At 38.9% G+C, this 21365-nt stretch overlaps 2 protein-coding genes across 3 annotated transcripts in view; both read right to left on the bottom strand.

Moving 5' to 3' along the window:
• Positions 1–16: 16 nt before the first annotated feature.
• LOC119659537 (copper homeostasis protein cutC homolog) lies at positions 17–6277 on the bottom strand. Its single transcript, XM_038067678.1, has 3 exons — positions 5526–6277; positions 5198–5382; positions 17–937 (listed from the first exon to the last, which is right to left on the bottom strand). Exon 3 carries the CDS (start codon positions 910–912, stop codon positions 166–168), a length of 747 nt encoding a protein of 248 aa, XP_037923606.1. The 5' UTR covers positions 913–937; positions 5198–5382; positions 5526–6277; the 3' UTR covers positions 17–165.
• A 4042-nt stretch (positions 6278–10319) lies between these two features.
• Positions 10320–21365, bottom strand: part of LOC119660500 (protein krasavietz) — a 33766-nt gene continuing 22720 nt past the window's right edge. The window contains exons 6-11 of one of the 2 annotated variants that reach the window (XM_038069096.1): positions 17741–17906; positions 17299–17434; positions 16769–16876; positions 15964–16183; positions 15736–15858; positions 10320–11467 (exon numbers count right to left, since the gene is read on the bottom strand). In XM_038069096.1, coding sequence (XP_037925024.1) covers positions 11442–11467; positions 15736–15858; positions 15964–16183; positions 16769–16876; positions 17299–17434; positions 17741–17906 — 779 coding nt within the window. In that variant the 3' untranslated portion in view covers positions 10320–11441. The remainder of the gene's footprint in view (positions 11468–15735; positions 15859–15963; positions 16184–16768; positions 16877–17298; positions 17435–17740; positions 17907–21365) is intronic. The other variant, XM_038069097.1, reaches the window with a different exon arrangement.

Genomic DNA, 21365 nt, shown 5'->3' with positions numbered 1-21365 from the left:
AGAAATAAATAAAAAATTCGTTTTAATATTGGAATTTACTCAAAAGGTGTAGATAAATATTATTTTTTCTGAAATACATTGCAGAAAGCGATTATTTAAAACGCGTATTTCCTTTGCATAAAAATTACAACATAAACTTATTTAAAGTCAATTTATATTGCCCTCTCATTTATATCGTTTGGCAATATCAACTAATTCCCTAACAATTCTAGAACAAGTAACTTGTCGCGGTTCTGCATCACTTTTTCCACCGCCCATCGAAATCGACCCCGAATTCTCATCAGAATTCGCTACATGAGCTCTCGCCGAAGCATGAAACTCCTTGCAATTTGTTTCCAGTAGAATCTTCTCTAAGTTCTTGGAATTCACCCCACTACCTGGCATTATTATGAGATCTTCATGATGTGAAACTAATTCCTTCAAGGCATTGATGGCTCTGTCTGCAGTGGTCTCAAATCCACTCGTTAAAATCCGCTTGAATCCTAAATCCTTTATGAGTTGGGCGTTTTCATGCATTCTATGTGGATCAGTCAAATCAAAGGCACGATGAAATGTTACTGGCAAATTTCCAATTGCAGAAATTATAGTTTTGCAATTTTCCACATCGATATTCCTGTTGGCATCCAAGGCTCCGAAAACGAATCCATCCGCTCCATTTTCTTTGAATAATTCGATATCATACAGAAGAGATTGTATCTCTTCTGGTGTGTAAAAGAAATCATTACCCCGACGTGGCCGAAGCATGCAGAAAATTGGGATTTTGCAGTTTAGATTAGATTTGAGAGTTTTAAGTGTACCCAGAGTTGGTGTTAGGCCACCTTCACTGAGGGCTGAGCATAGCTCAATACGGCTTGCGCCACCTTGTTCTGCTGCTACAACAGATTCAATACAATCTACGCAAACTTCAAGCATGTTGATTTGGGGAGGATCGAGGAAGCTGGAAAAAAAAATAATTTGTGACTAAGGATGTTTCCCCGTGACTAGAAGTGATGTTTGCTAAGATACTTAAAAAATATTCTTACTTGTAACAATTCAGTAAATATTGAAAATTATTTCGAACCTAACTAAGCATAAAATCGACAATTTCTTTAATTAAACATGGCACAAAGTTGCAATGGATATTTAGAAACAATGCTAGAGGAAAGCTCAAATAAAACATTGAATTGTCAGTTTTGTTAGCTATAGTCTACTGGAAAAAATTAACATCTGCATACACTTTATCTAACAAGGAATGTTGCGTGTCGGACCTTCAGTCAAACCATTTTGAAGACCGCATACATACAATATAACTGAATATTTCTCGGCAGTAGATGAATCCGTGGACCAAAGTGCATGCCACATGTTTATGGCCACATGTTTTTGTAAAGAGCCCGAAAAGGGGGTAATTTCATCTATACACAATGGAGGGACACTATTCACACCAGGGTACCTTAATTTAGTTTTACTTCACCCGAAGCCTAATTAAGTAAAATGTAGGAAGAGTCACACATCACATCACAAACATGCTTGCCGTAACTGACTTCATTCACTTATGAGAAGCAAGAGCATATTTGAGAGGGTTAAAACACCGCTTTGCCGGTATATAATCAAAAAATACCTCGTTCTGTTCTATGAAGTGTTCAAATAAATCTCGGGCCGCTTCACCATTTATGGTATTCTGTCATATGGACTGGAAAGCTATTCGTCATGGATGTGTCCTTGAACTTTTTGAGTCCGCTCTTGCTGATGTGCGTATATTGTGTCCCATAAACTTCGCACAACTGACGATAAACGAAAATAGAGATAGTTTTTTGGGCACTTAAAAAATTCTTCAATGCAATGCAATGAAAGAAGCAAGCGGAAGCTCCAGTGCGATCGGGTTCCTAGTCAAGATTAAGCATTAGCAGCGCGCTCTGATTGGTGAGGATTCGAAGGAGAAAAATCAAACTACACACTTGTACTGAAGGATCTTGCGTGAAAAAGCATTTGTCGTGAATCCACCGCCATGGAAACCTTTCAAGGTACGCCTATCAATTCCGAACTGCAGATAACGTGCATAGGTAGTTGCACTAAATCCGGAACACGGGAACTATAAGTAGCTCCTGGGAAACCCATATCAATCTGATCCGTATGAGGTCGAAATCCCTTCAGCCAGCAGCAAACAAGCTAAGGAGACTATCAATCAACACCTCAATGCGGAATCCACATTATAAAAATCTCATAAACCGCAGGTTAATACATTCAGACATCATTACGCGCGATTTTCAAATTAATCGAAATCAGTGTCCATCCAAATGCCAAAGTTGCGAAATGTGATGGGTAACTTTAAGGCTCCCAAAGAATAATGTCCGCGCTTGAACGGACATTACTTTTTTTATTTGATTTAATGTGGTAAAACTACAATCTGGAAAAGCAGATTTTTATTCATTTTATATATGATGTTGGGCGAATTTTAACTTATAGCAAGGAATAATCCACATGGGGTTGGACTGGACCAAATGAAGAGCAATTTATCCCCCCGCTTTTTGGCCCACGGACCCCTAATTTGGGACATAGCACCCAAACATTCAAAAACTAGGACTAACGGTTTCCTCCAGGACAGAGGAAACTAATCAGACGTTGCCTCACCTCCGCCCTAGAAGCAGTATGACCGAAAGTGGCAACAGGTGGAGAACGCTAATCGCAAAACCACGACAAGATTACGAATTATATCCAACTTTAACCTCCAATAGTTTAAGCCTAAGCTAGGCTAAAGCTAAATTTTCGCTTGATATTGTTTGGGATATGAGGGATCCGAAGTCCACCTCCACATGATGCTGGACTGGACCAAATGGAAAGCAACTTACTCCCACGCCTTTTGGTCCACGGACCCCCCCGTTTGAAGAATAGCACCCAAGCATTCAAAAACAAGGACTAACGGACTAATATTCCCGCAGTATGTATGGGCCTTTCGTTTGGTTAGATTGGTTAGATAGAGCAGTGGGATGTATTTTGGGGATTATACCTCTGAGATAGAATCCTGCCTTCCTACTTCAAAATGAGACAGGATTCCTTCCAACCAACGTCCAAGCGAAGAACTGTTTCACAAACTGCATATTATTGAATATCTGGAATTGCTGCATTTAAAGAGAGAAAAATGTTTGCACCTCTCTTCTGCATGTATGAGACCCCTTTAAACTCAACATAAAGCCATGTCATTCACTGCAGAACAGAAAAGAAAGCAAAGATATAATGTGTACAAAAATTAGAATAAATTTAAGAGGTTGGTTCCATTGCTAATGAAATTACAACTTTTTTCTCAAATGTAGAGGGTTAGCTTTCGTCCAAATTTATAAAATATGCTAATATACTAGTACACTATACTACTAACTGCTAATATACTATACTACTAACTTTATTTGTGCATATATCAGAATGGGATGTATTTTGTGGTCTAGACTTCGTTCAGGTCACTGTTTTTTTTCAGATTTTTCAGTTGGAAGGTCCTAAGAGCGAGACCTGTTACACTTTTTGAGGGTCATATTTTGAGCTCTCACCCCCCTATACTTCACCCGACATCAAATATGGGACCAGTTTCGAAAAGAACTAATTGCGCCCTGTCAGTGGATACCCCACATGGTCACATTCACAAAATGACGCCAGTTGCTGCATGTAAAGGGATCCACAGACCACACGTTCTCACTAAATTTTGTGATAATCGGTCTATTCATTTTCGAATAAATCGGGTGTGACAGACAGACCGACAACACCTCTCTTTTGCGTGGATGAGGTCGACTTAAGCTCAACATAAAGCCATACAATGCCACAGAATTACAGCCTATGTAACTTTCCAAGGAGCAATAAAAAAGTTGTCTGCTTGGGACATCCATTTATCAACACCTCCTAATGCAATTTTAACTCTCAAATGAGACTCTAACATCATTACATCCAGTAAATTGAAAAAAAAAATTAGCCAGTTTCAACGCCAGCTTCCCAATCTTAATAACTATTTTTTCCTAATCTTGTTGAACTGGATTCGAATCACGGTTCACTGTATTCGTCTTTGTGCCGCCCCGGGTGCACGTTCAGTCAGTTGTGTAATTTGTAAGGCCACACCAGAAAAAGTGAATAACTTACAAAACCGATTAGAACACATTCCGAAGGAAGCGGAGATATCCTAAGAGCAATTTGAAAAAAGTTTCACTGATCTATGGTGTTCACTAATTCTTTTTCCTTAGATTCCATAATATCAGTCATTTCAATTATCGCACAACCTAAATCTTTTAACAGCAAAAACATGGAGAAAAAAATAGGCAAAAAATACTTATATATACATATATATAATAGAATTTCATTCTTCCAAGCTGAATTCATAAGAATATTTTTAAATAGTACTTTACGTTTCCTGTTTCCTCCTTTGTTGAGTATAGGGGACCAAGCAGAATTCTATTATTTTTTATATTTCTGAGATTTGGGGGCAAAAGAAGAAACCCAGAGGAAAATAGATGAATTGATTGTACCAAGTAAACCGATCTGAAGAATTCTCATTCTCTGCTAGGGGATCGGAATATGGAAAACTGTATCATTGAGTCCATCCAACACACCAGGCACAGTGGCGAATGCTGCCAATGAAAGAAAGGAAATCATCAAGCTAGAGTCAACTAACTCCTTCCCGTATTTTAAATACCTTATGGTGTTTTACATAAATAATAAGGAATCATTACTTGTTTGGATAAGCATTGATAACTACTGCGTTCGTAGAATATTATTATTTGAATGACTAGCGCACTGGGGCACATGCTTATGTTTAATTTCTAGCCCTTTGGTACACTGATAGTTCTTCTGCGAAGCGCTAATTCTACTAATATACAAAGATCAAGCAGAATAAACTATGCATACTACAAATAGTAAAATGAGAAAGATAATGTATATTTATATGCCACGTACTGTTGAAAGTAATTGTTTTCGAAATTTCAATCATAACTTCACGTCCTCATTTCAAGAACATTTCTCAGTCTCCTTTCTCTTCAGCCTTTGTCCCGGTCACAAGCGGGGTCGGCTAAGAACATTTCTCAGTAATTCATTAATTATAACTTGTTGCTTTTGTGCACCTAATAGAAGCGTTACTGATACACATTCGATTTGTTTTTAAACACTTTGAATGTATAATCTCATATCTCATGTAGATGATATAACCTTAATATTCAAAAAAATTAAGAATAATGCATGCAACACTTACCAATAATTAGGTTCTTTAACACCGAAACGTCTCCTCCCTTTGAAGTCCCTTCACAATAATATTGTTTGACTTGACAAATGACTATCCAAAGTAAGTAATGTAGGTCAGGGAAGCGTCAGCAAATGTTAGTATATTCTAGGTTAGAATTACACTTGCTCCATCTTGTATCGAATTTATTTAAAATTCTGTAAATTAAGAAACAGAAAGCAGAATAATAAAAAGAACATGCATGGATGCAATACGGATGTAAAAAGCACTAAGTTTTAAAATCACTATTTCAATAAACAACGCATCTGTAAGAGAGATGAGCCATTATCTAAGTACTTACGTGTCATTTTCATCCGTATTTGCCACTTCCGCAGCAATTCTTCATAGATATTTTTTCGCCAGTCTGATATATAATAAATGCGTTTCCGAAACTTTCCCATACAATCAATAGATATAACCCATAATTTGTCAGCTTTTCAATGCTGCAGTATAGAAATTGAATCCCTGGCATGCACCCCAACTGCCAAATCAGGATTCTTGTTTCACGTAACACCATACTTTAGGAGCTAAGAAGTCATAACTTCACTCCTAAAATTTCCATTCGCTTCAAAAATCTGCCTGTTTTCTGCTTGCGCTGGTACTATTTGAAATTTCCAGCCATTGGTACAGGCTAGTATATTCCAGTTGTCTGCTCTCCTCGTAGTTCAGTCAGAATGTTATTGCTTATACGATACAACTATTTTTAGCGCTAATGATATCAGAGTCGTAGTTTATTAAACTTTACAGATGAGGCGTTTGAAGAGAAAGGCCCTGGGGCAGATCCCATTTAGTTTCCGTAGTTGATTTAATCTACTTTATATATATCGCTCTCAGGGATGAAATAAAAATCAAGAGGGCTAAGGAGAATTGCACAATTTTGCTAAGAGCCTGATTCCGTTCGGGATGACCCGTGCATTGCATTATTAGCTGATTTTTCATGACAATTTTCAGGTACCTACTGTTTTCATTGCTTTTAGAAAAACTCAAATTATTGGTCAAATTCGAAAAACGATTTAGCAAAAAAATCAAAGGTTCCTCCTGACTTTCCCATAAGTTAGTTTTCAACACTGAGGATAGGTCTGAAAATTTGAAAAAAATCGAATTTGCCAAAAACAAAAACGACATTGCAATACTACCACCGAGCGAAACAATAGACCATAGCAAAACCGATGAATACATACAAGTGACTGAAGACCTCAGGGATACTGTGCAATATCACTGACCAATAATTGCGAGGAATAGATCTAATTTTTCGAGTATAACCCTAAGATTCGACGGAAAATAAACATAAATTGAGGAAAAAGGTCAAAGACTCGTAACGAATGCTAAGTTGAAATTTTAAGGCGACTACGTTCATGTTCGCCAGTTTTTGCTGAATGAAAATTTTCCAAAGCCGCCTTGCATATAAAATGATATAAAAAGCACATACAAGGAATTGACAACAGAAAGATACGATGTTTCTATGTCAAGACAGATAAACTACCACTGAAGGAAGAGATGTATTGCTAGCTACGAGAATATCCCACGACAATCTAGAGGAGCAGCACAGAAGGCCTTAGAATGATGAAAACAATATACTTCCAAAAAATCTATGCGAGCATTAATCATTATGAATGGAGGGATGAATGTCAAAAAAGAGAAGCAGAATTACATTCCATATTTCCCCTCCAAGGAATAACTAACTATATCTAAAAATTGTTTGAAATTTCGCCATAAATAGCCAGGCGTTGGAAAAGACGTAAGTTCGAAATCAAATATAAACCACCACACCAAAGGTCGGAAGACTGTTTGTCAATTATAGGAGAAGTTAAAGGTTTATCCCATTTTTGGTTCAATATTTCTTGTCTTAAACTGATTTAATTGAAATTTTGTAGGTATATTTCCTGTTGATTCTTCTCCATCTTGTTCTGCCAGGCTAGGATCCCGAATTGTCACGGAAATGGATTTGCGTTCGCCGTGGTGCTATCCTGTTAATGCAGGCTGACCACTTGTACAACATTAAGAGAGATTTGATAAAAAAATGTATGTACAAATTTCCCGTCATAAAATATAAAACCTATGATGCAGATTACCGAGGCTACTGGTCAGACGAGACTCAAATAAAACGTTTTGGGCCCGATGGTCGCGAATTTATGTAGGGAAATCGTGGAAGAAAAAGACAACCCACTCTAACATTTGAGTGAGGCTCAATTATAATATAGAACTGTGCGACAAGAAATGGAAGATTGGAGAAGATTGAAGGTAGACTCTCAGATTGAGGTTCTACAGAGTCATTTGTTTCGCATTAAGACTTCAGATATTGTCTTTCAACAGAACTTTGATCTGCAGGGCACAGCAATATCAATCACCAAATAGTTCGAGTACGGAACAAGAACCTTAGACTGGCCTCTGCCAATATCCAGACCTAATCCCATCGAACACCTCCGGACTGTTTTAAAACGGTCGGTCACAGGAAAGTTAGGGACAATAACCGAATCGTGGCCTAATGTGCATGCATCCTAGAGAACAAAACAAATAGGGACACCGGAAGCTGAACGCTTCAGGTATGAAAGGTTTTGTGTAAGTCTTTTATAGGAACATCTCAGTGGATGTTGGCCCCATTAGTACCTTGCGCGTAAAATATGCATATATTATGTGAGAATATCCATATTCGGATGATACTGACATTTGAAGAATTGATTTTGCACAGAGGCGACACCTATATAGTTTTGTTAATAGTAGTTTTTGAGAATGGGTCTGTGAAAGAAGTGATCACTTTCGACCCTCGCACTCCCCACTTTTCCAACAAATATCAAAACTAACACCGGTTTCGGAAAGTACTAACCAAGACCTTTCATTTGATACCTCACATGACTATATTTGGTGGAAAAATGTACACCCTCCTTTTTTATTTATGGGAACCTCCTTAAATTCAACGTAGAAAAATGTACCTCAGTGTATGCGTGAGCGTTCACTGTTCCCAGCTTTACACTAAATTCGGTGTCAAAGGCTATAAGAGTTTCCGAGAAAAATACGATCAGTACGGTGACAAAAATTGCTGAGAAAACAGTGAGAGGCCAATAAATCTTGCGCGAAAGTTGCTCTCGATGTGAAGCATACCTTCAAATACTGCAAAATGGAGTGATAATCATTAGCTTCGCAGATGACATCGGAGTGACTACCGAGGCACGAGATATTGAGGGGATCGAGATCCTCACAATCAAGGCAATTTTTGAAATACGGTCATGGCTAGAAGACGCTGGTCTGACACGTTCGCAGTTTTGATAACCAAACGAAGAAAGCAAACGTTGATAAAGATCAGAATTGACGAATACATCATACATTCGTAACCACGCTTGAATACCTAGGAGTCATGGTTGACTGAAAACAAAAATTCAACCCTCATCTTAACAATTTAGCAACAAAGGCTACCGAAGTTGCTACATTGCTGGCAAGAATGTTACTAAATGTAGACGACCCTAGGCAAAGCCGCCGGCTCCTTATCTCGAGAGTTGTCAGCTCCATCTTGCTTTATGCAGCTCCAGTCTGGGCACCGTCTTTGAAGTTGGAACCAAATAGAAGAAAAATTGCAGGCCCATTCAGATTGAATGCATTGCGAATGTCGTGCGCTTACCGTACAACATCAGACGAAGCAGCTTGTGTGATAGCAGGCATGATCCCTACCGACATCTTGACGAACGAGGGTCAACGCCTCTATGACCCATCATATACAATCGGCGAGTCCTATACCTATCGTCGGTAATTGGCACGAAGTGAATCTATTTTGGAATGGCAAAAAAGATGGGATGATTCATCTAAAGGACGCTGGACACACAGGATTATTCCAGATGTCTCAAAATGGATCAAACGAAAGCACGGTAAAGTTCGCGCGACCTGACTCAATTCCTAAGCGGACGCGGAGTGTACCGCGCGATAACTCCCCATATTGCCCATCATGCGAGATGATTCCACAGGATGTCGCTTTTAACTGCCTGAGGTTCGCCGCACAGAGCGGAGGCGGAAATTGACGCCGGGTCAGGTCGTCACCCGAGAATATCGTGGATGAAATATTAGCCTCTGAAAAAACTCGGGAGGACGGTCGAAAAATTCATGAAAGCGATCCACGATCTAGTGAAGGAGGAGCTTCGATGGAAAATACTAAATAAGGACACAATCCACACTTCATAACTGATCCTGCCCCGCGAAGTTATACCGAAATGGCAATCCCCCCCCCCCCCCGAATTAAGAGAAAGAGAAACATATGGTTTTAGTGAGTAGAAGTCTCACATAACGCTAAGGCAGGAGCCCGCGGTAAGTTTTGAATCTTTCCATCTTCCAACGCCAAAAAAGACAAATAAAGTTTTGTTTTACATAAAACCTTACGAAAAGGACATATTGCTCAGAATTTATCACATATTAATCCTTTACGGCAGTAAATATAGACAAACAAATCTAATGTTGGCTTAACGGCCTCCCCAATTTTAAGCCCAGAAAAATATGACCCCCCTCTCTCCTTTGCTATTTCGTGGTTGGAACAATTGCATACTACCCACAAAACATACAAGACTCAACAACACAACACTAACTCAAGTGAAAAACGTAATAATACCCATCTCCTTGCCCTTTTGATCTAATTAACACAAAAATTTAGCAGCATTGTAGGCATTTCTTGGAAAGAAAATTTACTTCAAAATGACCCCTCATGAAAATGAATCGAAACTACTACGGCAACAAATTTAACAATAACAATCAAAAATTGACCCCCTCCCCTCAAGCGGTGGAAATCGATAGAACAATTAACCCTGAGAAGAGACTCAACCTGGTACTCCTAGTAGAGTTTATGTTGTAGTTATTAGAAAGAAGTTGTTCATAGAAATGAGCTTTGGTGGAACATGCATTTAGTCAACAGGTTGCAACAAAACTCATTTCTAGATAGAATATCCTCCTCCATCCATCCAACACCAGCATTTGTTTTCCACTTTTAAAATTATGTTTCGTGAAAACAATATACTGCCGTCAATTTGTTATCATTTTCAAATACTTCCGAAAAGATAAAAAATCAAATTAAAAACTAAATGTACAAGAAATTAACTAAAAAGAAGAAAATACTATTCTCTCCTTTCCAAAATGTACATTTTTTATTGATAAATCAGATTTATACCGATGAAAGGGGTTTCATTTCATAATTTGCTGTATCTTGACTTTCGCGATCGATCGGTATTCACGCGCTCCCATCCAGTGATCTAGTAGTAGTAATAGTATTTTCAACTTCACATCATTACGTCCCGAAATGTACAAACATCTTGTGTTTTTAGGTATATTTATCATCATCAATCTCTCATAAATATTTATTTAAATTGATCATCTTTTGTATTTATTAATCGTGCTCCCCGACTAGATTAATTTACTTATCTCAAAGAGCATCACACATTTATACAATTCATTAAGATATTTTTCCCCGTTTGTTTGTCTATCGTATATTTAGCTTTATAAAGATCAGTCAATGCACAATATTTGCTGCGTCGCGCAACCAAGTCGGCTTGATTTCTTTTACGTAAATATACGTTTGTTGTTTCTTTAAATTGTTCCATGTTTTCTAGCTTTCTTGTCGATGTTTACCTTGTAAATGTTTTTTTCTTTCCGTTTTTTTTTCTCTGTTTAATATAAAGTCGTACGTTCAGTTTTATTCGAAATTATACTTTGTCTGGCAATGAATGAGAGGTTGAGTATAAGAAAGACGACAACCAGAAATATGAAAATTTTGTATGTTTCTTAAATTTCGCATATAAAATCTTTGTTTTGGCAATGTTAGGTATTTTTGTTGGATTTTATTTATCGTGGCCGTACATGTGCACTACCAATCAAGAGAAGATACATCGACCTAAAATCTTTTTCTTTTATAGAAGTTCTGAGTAAACTGTCGCCAGTGACCCAATTGATTTATTGGAGTGTGGGGGTCGAATTAAATTGTTAATTTCAAGTCGATTCGTTCTATTGATTGCCAGGGCATATGCACGTTGTCTTAGTCATTGTATATTTCGGTTGTCGCAAGATCGACCTGGTTTCTTATTTTTCAACAAGTATAAATAGTACAATAGTGTTTTCGTTCATTATTAAAGTTTGTTTTTGTTAAGTTCTTTTTTATTTTCATTTTACAATAATCGGGTAAAAAGAATCTCTTGTTTGTTCAATATAACGTGTTCACAATGTAATTGTTGTATTTTTCTATGTAAATTGGTTAGTCTTCTTCTTCAGATTCACTTTCTGTAAATAAAAGGAGAAAAAAGATACAATTAATATCCAATTCATTGTTAAAGATAAAGATATTTCTAAAAAAAGGAAATGTGTCTTGTCGTTTGGCACCATAGGTTAGTTGTTTTCTAACGAATGGCTTCCTCTTAAGATCTTCAATCTCCCTGGCACCTTCCCTGGCACATGTGATCCGTGGCATTGTATCGGAGTGCACACGTGTGGCATATGGAAGAGGGATTTCTCAGCAACATTTTACACAAGGTATTATCGGAACAAATTATACACGAACATGGAGACGAACGAACACGGCAACACTGTTATATGCCGGCCCATTTACTTTTTCGAAACGAGCTTGGATTTGAACGAGGGGCTCACCGTGCGAGAAACAGTGACTAAGACCACTGAGCTACACACAACTTGAATGACGGGCGTGCAAAGCGGTAGAAAGATATCGAGGTAGATTTCATGCTTAGAATGGTTCTCTCCTCGTGGGTAATGTATTTTTCGGTACGGGTTCGATTCTTGCACTCTTAGGGCTAATTTTTGAGGGAACACGTGTTCGACCTGATTTCACCGGCAAAACATGTTGTGATAAAAATACGTGTATATTATTTGTATAAATTTTACACATTTTTGTGACTTCGTTTCCTTTGCTGGCCAGATTTTATTTTGGCGCAAATACCGATATTTCGGGAACTTATCGATTTTATCGTTTGCGCTATGGAAGAAATGAAGAGAATAAATTGTTTCCGAAATATCGAAATTTGCACATGAAATGGCCGATTTGGCAATCAAGCAAAGTTAGTTGCGATTTTGCTGTAGCAAACCACCACCAGTTAGCGCTGTTGGTGTCGGATAATGAAGTATAAATACTCCTACATTTGATCAAGGAGTCATTTCAGTTTTGACCATCGTTGTGATAACAGTGAATAAAAAGGAAAAAACAATGGAGACGAGCTAAGAACGTATACTTTTTCTGTATGATTTCAAACTCGGTCATAAAGCAGCGGAGGCGACCAAGAAAATTAACAGCGCATTTGGAGCTGATACGGTACGCAGACGAACCACACGGCGGTGGTTTGAAAAATTCCGATCAGGCGACGTAAACCTTCAAAGTGAGCCATCCAGAACCATCAACTAACAACGTCGAGCTGCGTTTGCTTAATCGATTCCCACACACGTCAGTCTGTGAAAGACATTGCAGAGAAACTGGGCGTACACTATTCGACAGTTTCCCGGCACTTGAAACAACTTGGAAATGTGAAAAAACTCAACAAATGGATTCCGCATGCCCTTGCGAAGCAAAACATGGCCCTTCGAAAGCAAATTAGAAGCTCTTTACTCTCCTGCAACAGAAGCGATCCCTTTTTGCACAGAATAGTGACATGTGATGAAAAGTGGATCTTATACGAGCCTCCATCCGAAGAAGGTAATGGTGACTGTTTGGTGGTCTACTGCTGGAGTTATCCACTATTCTTTTTGGCACCTGGAGAAACGATAAATGGACAGAAATACTGTGCCCAACTCGAGGAAATGCACCAAAAATTGAGTTTTCAACGGCCGAGATTAGTCAACAGAGATGGTGTGATACTCCTTCACGACCTCATATATCCAGAAAAACGGTTCAAAAGTTGAACGAATTGCAGTATGAGACTCTGCCTCATCCACCACATTCACCGGACCTTTCGCCAATCGACTATCACTTTTTTAATCATTTGGATCATTTTTTGGCGGAAAAACAATTTAGGAATGAAGACGCAATCCAAATTGCCTTCGACGAGTTTATCAACACCCGAAAAATGGACTTCTATGAAACTGGCATGCTTGCTCTTGTATCTCGCTGGGAGAAGTGTTTTGAATCGACTGGCACCTATTTTGATTAATTAAATAAATTTTTGTGAGCTTTACAGTCGGTCATGGTATCGCTCATAGATTTCGTCATTGCGTAGGCTACGGAATCGTCCATCCTCATGTAGGGGGCCAAAAATTCTTCGGAGGATTCTTCTCCCCTACACGGCCTAGAGGTCGCAATTTTCGTGCTAAGAACCCAAGTTTCCGAGGAATACATGAGAACTGGCAAGATCATAGTCTTGTACAGTAAGAGCTTTGACCCTATGGTGAGACGATTCGAGCGGAACAGTTTTTGTAAGCTGAAATAGGCTCTGTTGGCTGACAACAACTGTGAGCGGATTGTGGCTTTAATGCCGGCTAATTATATGGTTTCCAGATTTACCTTTGAGAAGACATTTTCTTCTTCAGTATTTACCTTCGAGAAGATATCCTCTATCATAATCACCAAGAGAGAAGATTGATCTACAAATGACGAATTCTTTGAGATTACAGGCTTAATAATATTCACCGACAAGTTAATCATGGAAAATCAAAGGGTCTCAAGAGCGTTCTCAGAAAATCCAATTATGGAACTGCCCCGACTCAAGATCAGACGGATACATGCAATATTGATAGAGAATGAATATTTGCGGCAAAATTACAGAGTTGCGCCATTCGAATCTATTCCGACAATTAAAACTAAATGAGAACATCATATTAAGCTAGCTAGTCGGGGTGAAGTTGCCACCAGCTGCTGTTGGTACTTGGCAGATTAAATGAAACATACTTGATGTGTCAGACTAGTTCGAAAATAGTGCTACCAGAGCCAACACTTTACGTTAGACCATCCACTGTCAACTTTCATTTGAAGAGTAAAATTGTGAAGTCCAAGCAGTCGAATGGAGAAATTAATATTTTTCGGCGAGCAAACATTTTTGTGAAAGGACCGAGCTGGAGTGGTCAATTCTTTGAACAGGTAAGATTTTTCCATGTTGACCCTATTGCTCTTGGAAAACCCAATGTTTCCATTATAAAGAGGAAATAGTGGCCTTAAACCGATGCCAAGAAATTAGGATAGACTGGAGTGCTTCATCTTGCTACCCACGCTGTCCTTTCGCGATATTAACTTCGCAAGGGGGTACTGCACTTACAGAAAGTCCTGCTCATTTATTGATTCACGCGTAGTTATTTGCTTGGGGCTTCTACAATAGTGTCTGAAGCTATAACTGCATAACTGCAATCTTCGGAAAGATTTGCCACCCAAATGCAGAGCGTCAATCAGCAGAAAATAACTGCTGAGGAAAATTTCATTTTTAAATTGGAATTATTTGACTCTAACTATGGAATAATCCCGGGAGTCTTCTCATTGTTTCACACTACTACTATACGCAGACGGTAACCAATTTTTCAACAAAGCAACCTACCATGCACGCGATGACGAATTCATCATACAGAACACCCTTGACGATTCAGCGTCTGAACGGCATAAAATGGTAGCCATACACAAGACGTGGTAAATTTTGTTTTGTGTTAGACATTTTGCTGGTTTGTGAAAAAAAAAACGTTTTTGGAAATATTGTATAACTCCATGACATTGTCAAAGAATTTGTAACAAGAAGAGTACACACAGGAGATTTGTCTCCCAGCGCATTGCTTAAAATTGTATGATGGAAAAAAATCATTGCTGCACATTCGACCTTCTTCGGTACGTGCGCGAGAAAAAATCCACGCATTAGTTCTCTTTAAAGTGCCGTATATGTGATGCAATACATTGGCGATGTGGTTGCAAACACGGTTGTTTATGGTTGGCCACATGGAATGGGAAATACAAACAATCCAGACGCCATCGCCACAGCACCGCATCAATAAATTAAAGGGCCTCCTAGACATTTTTTTGGTTCCTCCTGTGTTTAACCTTCTTGATTTTCGTTTCAACTGGAGTTTTCATATTGGCTAGAATATATAGTGAACTTTCACAACGGAATATCGCAATCAAACAGATTTTTATTATATGCCGGATGTTAAATAGCAATCGACTCAGTTATGAATGAATACCTGAGACAAACCAAGGTAATAATACTGCGTAAGCGCAATTCTTCCCATGAACTAATTCCCTTGTGTTAAGATCTCAGCTAGTTACCAGACTACCCAACTTTTGGGACCATACCCTGGATGAAATAGGACTAACGGAAATTGTTATTGCATGCTGGGGCGGGTCTGATAGTTTTATAATTGGGCGAAATTGTCAATTTGATGCCAACACAAAAACACTACATTCTTAAGAGTCACAAACTTTAGCAAATGGCTACTAACGCTCGAGCTCAGGAATCAAACCAACCGCTTTAAATCTTAGCCGTACTCCTCCCAGTAAGTGCGTGTATAATTTGTTCCTCATATAAATTTTCTATTGCTTTATAAAATCTAAAATTAAATAGGTCGGCGGTACATACCTTCTTCAGCATTTTGTAGCCACTCGATGAATTTCTTCATCTGTTCAAGGAAATGCATTTTTCCTTTAGCTGAGTGAGCATCTTTATACCATTTAAATATGGTTTCCTCTGATATAACCTCAGCTGGAAAGAGAATAGGACGATTAATTAGCATTAACACAGGCATTGGATGCATAGGCATTTCAATAATCTAATTACGCCTTCAAATAATAGCAATTTAATACTTACTTCTATAAAACAATAGAATGATCTTTTGGAAAGCCTTCATAAAATTCATATTCTCATAACAGAATTCCTGAACTTTTAATATCAATGATAATTCCGACCTATCCTGCGATGTGAACGCTTGAAATAGCTGTGTATAAAGTTTAAGATGTTTAACAGCTTGATCCGTAACCAATTCTTCTTTTTTGTTCCATTCACCGAGTGACATAATCGTTGACCAGATCTGGAAGGGAATATCAAATAGAAAAGAGTCGTTAGTGGCTGGTTTTAACAGTTTATTTCTATAAATTTAAGAATTAGACTGTGATCACTGAGAACTTAGAGATACTTTTCAACAATCCACATATCTTTAATTTTTATCTTCAAAAGTGAGGATAATGAAACTAAACTGGAGTATTTCTCATCACGTAGTAAAAAAAGACCATCAATTTGCTAAGCTCCATAAAAGTGAAGCGAACAGGAGGCATTATATAATCTTCAATACTTTTTGATCGCCTACAGACAACTCTATGCAGATTAGATAAACGTGAATATGAGGCGGATATAACTATTGCGCTGGAGGTGAAATATATCTATTTTTAAATTTGAGTGACAGTAAAGAAAAAACATCCGCTACTGCAGGCTTATCATCCGCACACCATCATATGTGATAAAGAAACTAAAGTTTAGTCACATTAACAATGAAGTACGTAGAGATAGCGATAAAAAAGAAGAGACCATGGGAGTTGTCCTATGCTTTATGAGAAAGGGTCAACAGGATGTGTAGCCATACTTGATAAAATTAGATAATTACAGAAAAGATACTTACAAGACTTATAATTTCATGTTCGGGAATGTTTGATTTCTGTGCCAATTCCTTGATGTCGCCTATGATTTCTTTGTGAGATTTGTTATCGTTGATATCATCCAGTAGGGCCTGTGAATAGATTATTGATTTAGTGAAAAGGAACTAGGTATAAGGTCAGTTTTCGATCAATCAATTTACGTAAAAAGAAACGCTCAAAATTAAATTTTATACTAAATCTACGATTTTTTTTTTTAATAATTTGTTTGATATTTCCATTGACGTTGAAGTCTACGGTAAATTTAGAGCAACAACGTAAGCAAAAAATTCAAATTTACTTTTGCATCGTGGTACAACTCAGGATGACCATTTAATTGTAGGTCAAGCAAGTTCTCAAGGATGCCAACTGGCAGAAAGCTGATTTTGAATATAAGCCATGCATTGGAGAGGCCAATTGTAAGGGCGGGACAGCCGCTTCGCCAGCTTCAGTTTCGGAGATCATTCCACTTGGCCCCTACAATGCACACCTAATTCAACACAAATCTTCAATTTACCTGTTGCAGTTCCCGTTTCGCTTCTTGGCTGGCTTGTGCCTTGTGCAATTTAACGATTTCTGTCAGACCTTTGTCCAGAAATACGGATTTCAAGTATTCTTCGGTGCGTTTATTTGGAGGGAAGAAATCCATTAATCTGCGAAAAGAAAAATTGGATAATGGCAGGAGATTATACAAAAAATAAACAGACAAGTTCCATTTACTATTGAACTTCAAATTTAATAACCTTTTTTGCAATGACTGTTCAAAACTCTTTAAAAACCCAAACAAAATAAAATTCACTTGGGAAAATAAAGAGTTTAAAGAAATATTTTAATTTTGGAAAATTGATTAAAGAAAACGGAACCCATATAAGAACCGAATTCTGCCTGACAATTCTCCAAACTTTATTAATATTTCCAGAACTTGCATTTCATAGGCGGACAGACAAATTTGCGCTTACCTGCTTTCTAAGCCGCCCCTTTTCAAGGCTTGTACAAGTGATGACATTCCCTTTTCTTCTTTAAAAGTTACGAACAATTCGACTAAGAATTCGAGTGCAATTCCATCTTTTATTAAATGCTCATTGTTCAAAACAAGCAACACGGTTGGCGGTACAGAACCATTGCCTATAAAAGGGAGAAGAAAATGGGAATGTTAAATGGGAACTACAAATATTTTTTCTTGTATGAATTGATTTTTGGAGTGATTGTTGGATAATTTACATCTTTCGAGCGGGCACGATGCAAATCGGGCACATCTGGACGCTGTGAGGTTAAAAAAAATAGAAGACAAGGCTTACTAAAAATTCAACCTTGCATATTTGGTCAAGTATTGCTACGTAACCTCCTGGAATTTCCAAATTTCTCAAAGACGACAACCATCCAAGGGAAATCACGTATTTTTAAACCAATCGCCTTTCATTGGGAGGGAGAAAGGAAAGATTTGAGGAGAGAAACGAAAGGTTTGAGGAGACAAAGGCAAGGTTTGAGGAGATAAAGTCAAGGCTTGAGGAGATAAAGGCAAGATTTGAGCAGAAAAAGGCAAGGTTTTAGGAGAAAAAGGCAAGGTTTTAGGAGATAAAGGCAAGGTTTTAGGAGAGGAAGGAAAGTTTACGGAGAAAGCAAAGGTTTAGGGAAGAAAGAAAGGTTTTAGGAGATAAAGGCAAGGTTTTAGGAGAGGAAGGAAAGTTTACGGAGAAAGCAAAGGTTTAGGGAAGAAAGAAAGGTTTAGGGGAGAAAGAAAGGTTTAGGGGAGAAAGAAAAGGTTTAGGGGAGAAAGAAAAGGTTTAGGGGAGAAAGAAAAGGTTTAGGGGATAAAGAAAAGGTTTAGGGGAGAAAGAAAAGGTTTAGGGGAGAAAGAAAAGGTTTAGGGGAGAAAGAAAAGGTTTAGGGGAGAAAGAAAAGGTTTAGGGGAGAAAGAAAAGGTTTGGAGGAGGAAGGAAAGGTTTGGGGGAGGAAGGAAAGGTTTGGGGAAGAAAGGAAAAGTTTGGGAGAGAAACGAAAAATTTGGGGAGAGAAAAGAAAGGTATGGAAGGAAAAAAGGAAAATATGAGAGTAGGAAGGGAAGGCATGGGGCAGAAAGGAAAGGCATAAATGGAGATAGAAAAGGGGAAAGCACATACGAACGTATGAACTGGGAAGGGAAAGATATAAACTGAGGAGGGGAAGGTATCAACTGTGGAAGGAAAGGTATGAACTGGGGAGGAAAAGGTATGAACTGAGGAAGGAAAGGTACGAACTGTAGGAAGAAAGGTCTGAACTGTAGGAACAAAACTATGAATTGCCAAAGGAAAAGCATAAACTGAGAAAGAAAAGGTGTGAACTGGAGCAGGAAAGGTAGGAACTGAGAAAGGAAAGGTATGTACTGGGAAGGAAAGGTACAAACCGAAGAGGAAAAGGCATGAATTTGCGAAGAGAAGGAATGAACTGATGAAGGAAAAGTATGAACTGAGGAAGGAAAGGCATGAACTGGGGAGGGAAAAGCATAAACTGGGGAAGGAAAGGCAAGAACTGGGGAAGGAAAGGCAAGAACTGGGGAAGGAAAGGCAAGAACTGGGGAAGGAAAGGCATGAACTGGGGAAGGAAAGGGATGAACTGGGGAAGGAAAGGGATGAACTGGGGAAGGAAAGGCATGAGCTGGGGAAGGAATGGCAAGATGGGGAAGGAAAGGTTTGGGAGAAGAAAGGGAAGGAATGGGGAGAGAAAGAAAATATGCAGAGAAGGAAAGAAAAAATATTGATGAAGAGAGTGAAAGGGAAATCCACTTCTCAGCCCTGCTTGAAAATTGCGGTTGCCAATTCAATAAAAGAACATTTCATGGAAAAGAGGAGGGTCTGGTACGGAGGCAAGACGAGGGACTTGTATGGAGAATGAAGGGAAGATGTGATATATTTTACATGAAAAGCGGAGAATATGGCATAAAGGAAAAGAGAAAAGTCTGACATTGGGGAAAAAGAGGAAAGTCTGATATGAATGAAAAGGGGAGGGGCTGGTATGAAGGAATCTGTCCCTAAGTTTGTTGCAAAATTGTGACGATCACCTTAGTTTAGTTCGCAGGCATTCGCGAACCTGAGAACATTCTCCAGAGACAGAGAATGCGCAGACTCTTCATTGAAGAAAACCGTACCGAGGCATCTTCGTCTGAGGTTTGAGGAGGCCGGGCAGCTGCATACAAAACGCAAGGCCGTCTCTTCCTCCTCCTTACCTTTGCTGCATATGGCCAAGACCACCACTCAGATTTTTTCCATGTGACAGTTTAAGGAGCAGTGTCCCGTTAAAAGCCCTACTAGAGTGGTCATGCCCCACTTTTTAAAGAACAACAAAATTGCTCTGGGCGGCGCCGGATTCCTTCACAAAGATTTTCACCTGCCGGCAGAAGTTTAAATTCGGCCGCGTGAATTCTTACCACTTCCCCCTTCAGAGTAGACTTGACAGTAGGTAGCCAGATACCAAAAGCTGGTTCTGGCCCCACCATTGTGGATCCAGCGTCTGTAACTTCCTCATTACCAGCGATGTTTGAGTGCCACATCAGGAATGTTTCATTCAGTCGGCCAAGTTTTAGCAGCACCTGATGACAACTTCACACCAACTGACTTGAGATGTCGTTGCTGTTTAGTACTGATAATGCTATCCGACTGTCGGAGCAGATTCGAATAGTGTGACCCCTCCATTTTTGTCGCAAACATTCATCTACTGCAAATAAAATGGTATATATCCTCGCCTGGAATATGGTCGTCAATTTTCCAGTTCCATAATCGGATTTCCCGAGAACACCCCTACTCCCGATCCATTTTCATGACTAACCCGTCGCTGAAGATTATTGAGTCTGTAATCCAAAAAAAAGACTCAGAGCCACCTGATGTTTGCCAAGAAATTTCCAAATGGACCCATGACCGTATGATTGGCTGCCTTTCCACGCGCCAATAGTATCAAGCCTATATGCTTGGTTAGCTGCTTTCCGTTTGACCTCCAAATGGATTGGGGATAAATTTAGAATAGCTTCGAGTGCCGAAATCGAGCCTTTGAATCTGCGTTAGTTAGCGTTAGCTTCCTGCTGTTAGCAAAATTCAGTTTAGGCCATCAGAAGATGCATGCATACGTCAAAATGGGTTTTATTATGGATGTATACATCCAATGAATCCGTTTTGGTGAATGTGCCCAGGTCTTACCTATCATAGTCCTACTGCACCAGACCAATTTGCAGGATTTCTGGTATTGTTCCTGGATACGGTACTTCCACGTTGAAGTGTACTCCTAAATATTTGTCTGTATCAGCTGGATTTGCGGTGGGTAGCGTGTAGCTGCCCCACCTGACATTCATAGTGAACATAACTAGTCCAGTCTTCCGAGCGCTCACCGTGAGTCCATTACGGAGGGACCAACTGTGGATTACTGCAGTGTTGCATCCCGGTGGTTACATACTATGCCCGCGAACTTGCCGATAATAATTACGGCTAGATCGTCCGCAAGGACTTGTGCGAAGACCTTTGTGTTTTCTAGGATCTATAGCAAGGTTTCCATAACTAGGAGCCATAACAGAGAAGAGAGAACCCCTCCCTGTGGGCTACCCTAAGACACATCTGTCCG

Source organism: Hermetia illucens, chromosome 6 (genome assembly GCF_905115235.1).
Source record: "Hermetia illucens chromosome 6, iHerIll2.2.curated.20191125, whole genome shotgun sequence".
NCBI classification, from domain to species: Eukaryota; Metazoa; Arthropoda; class Insecta; order Diptera; family Stratiomyidae; genus Hermetia; species Hermetia illucens.
This window is presented reverse-complemented; position numbering and strand designations above follow the sequence as displayed.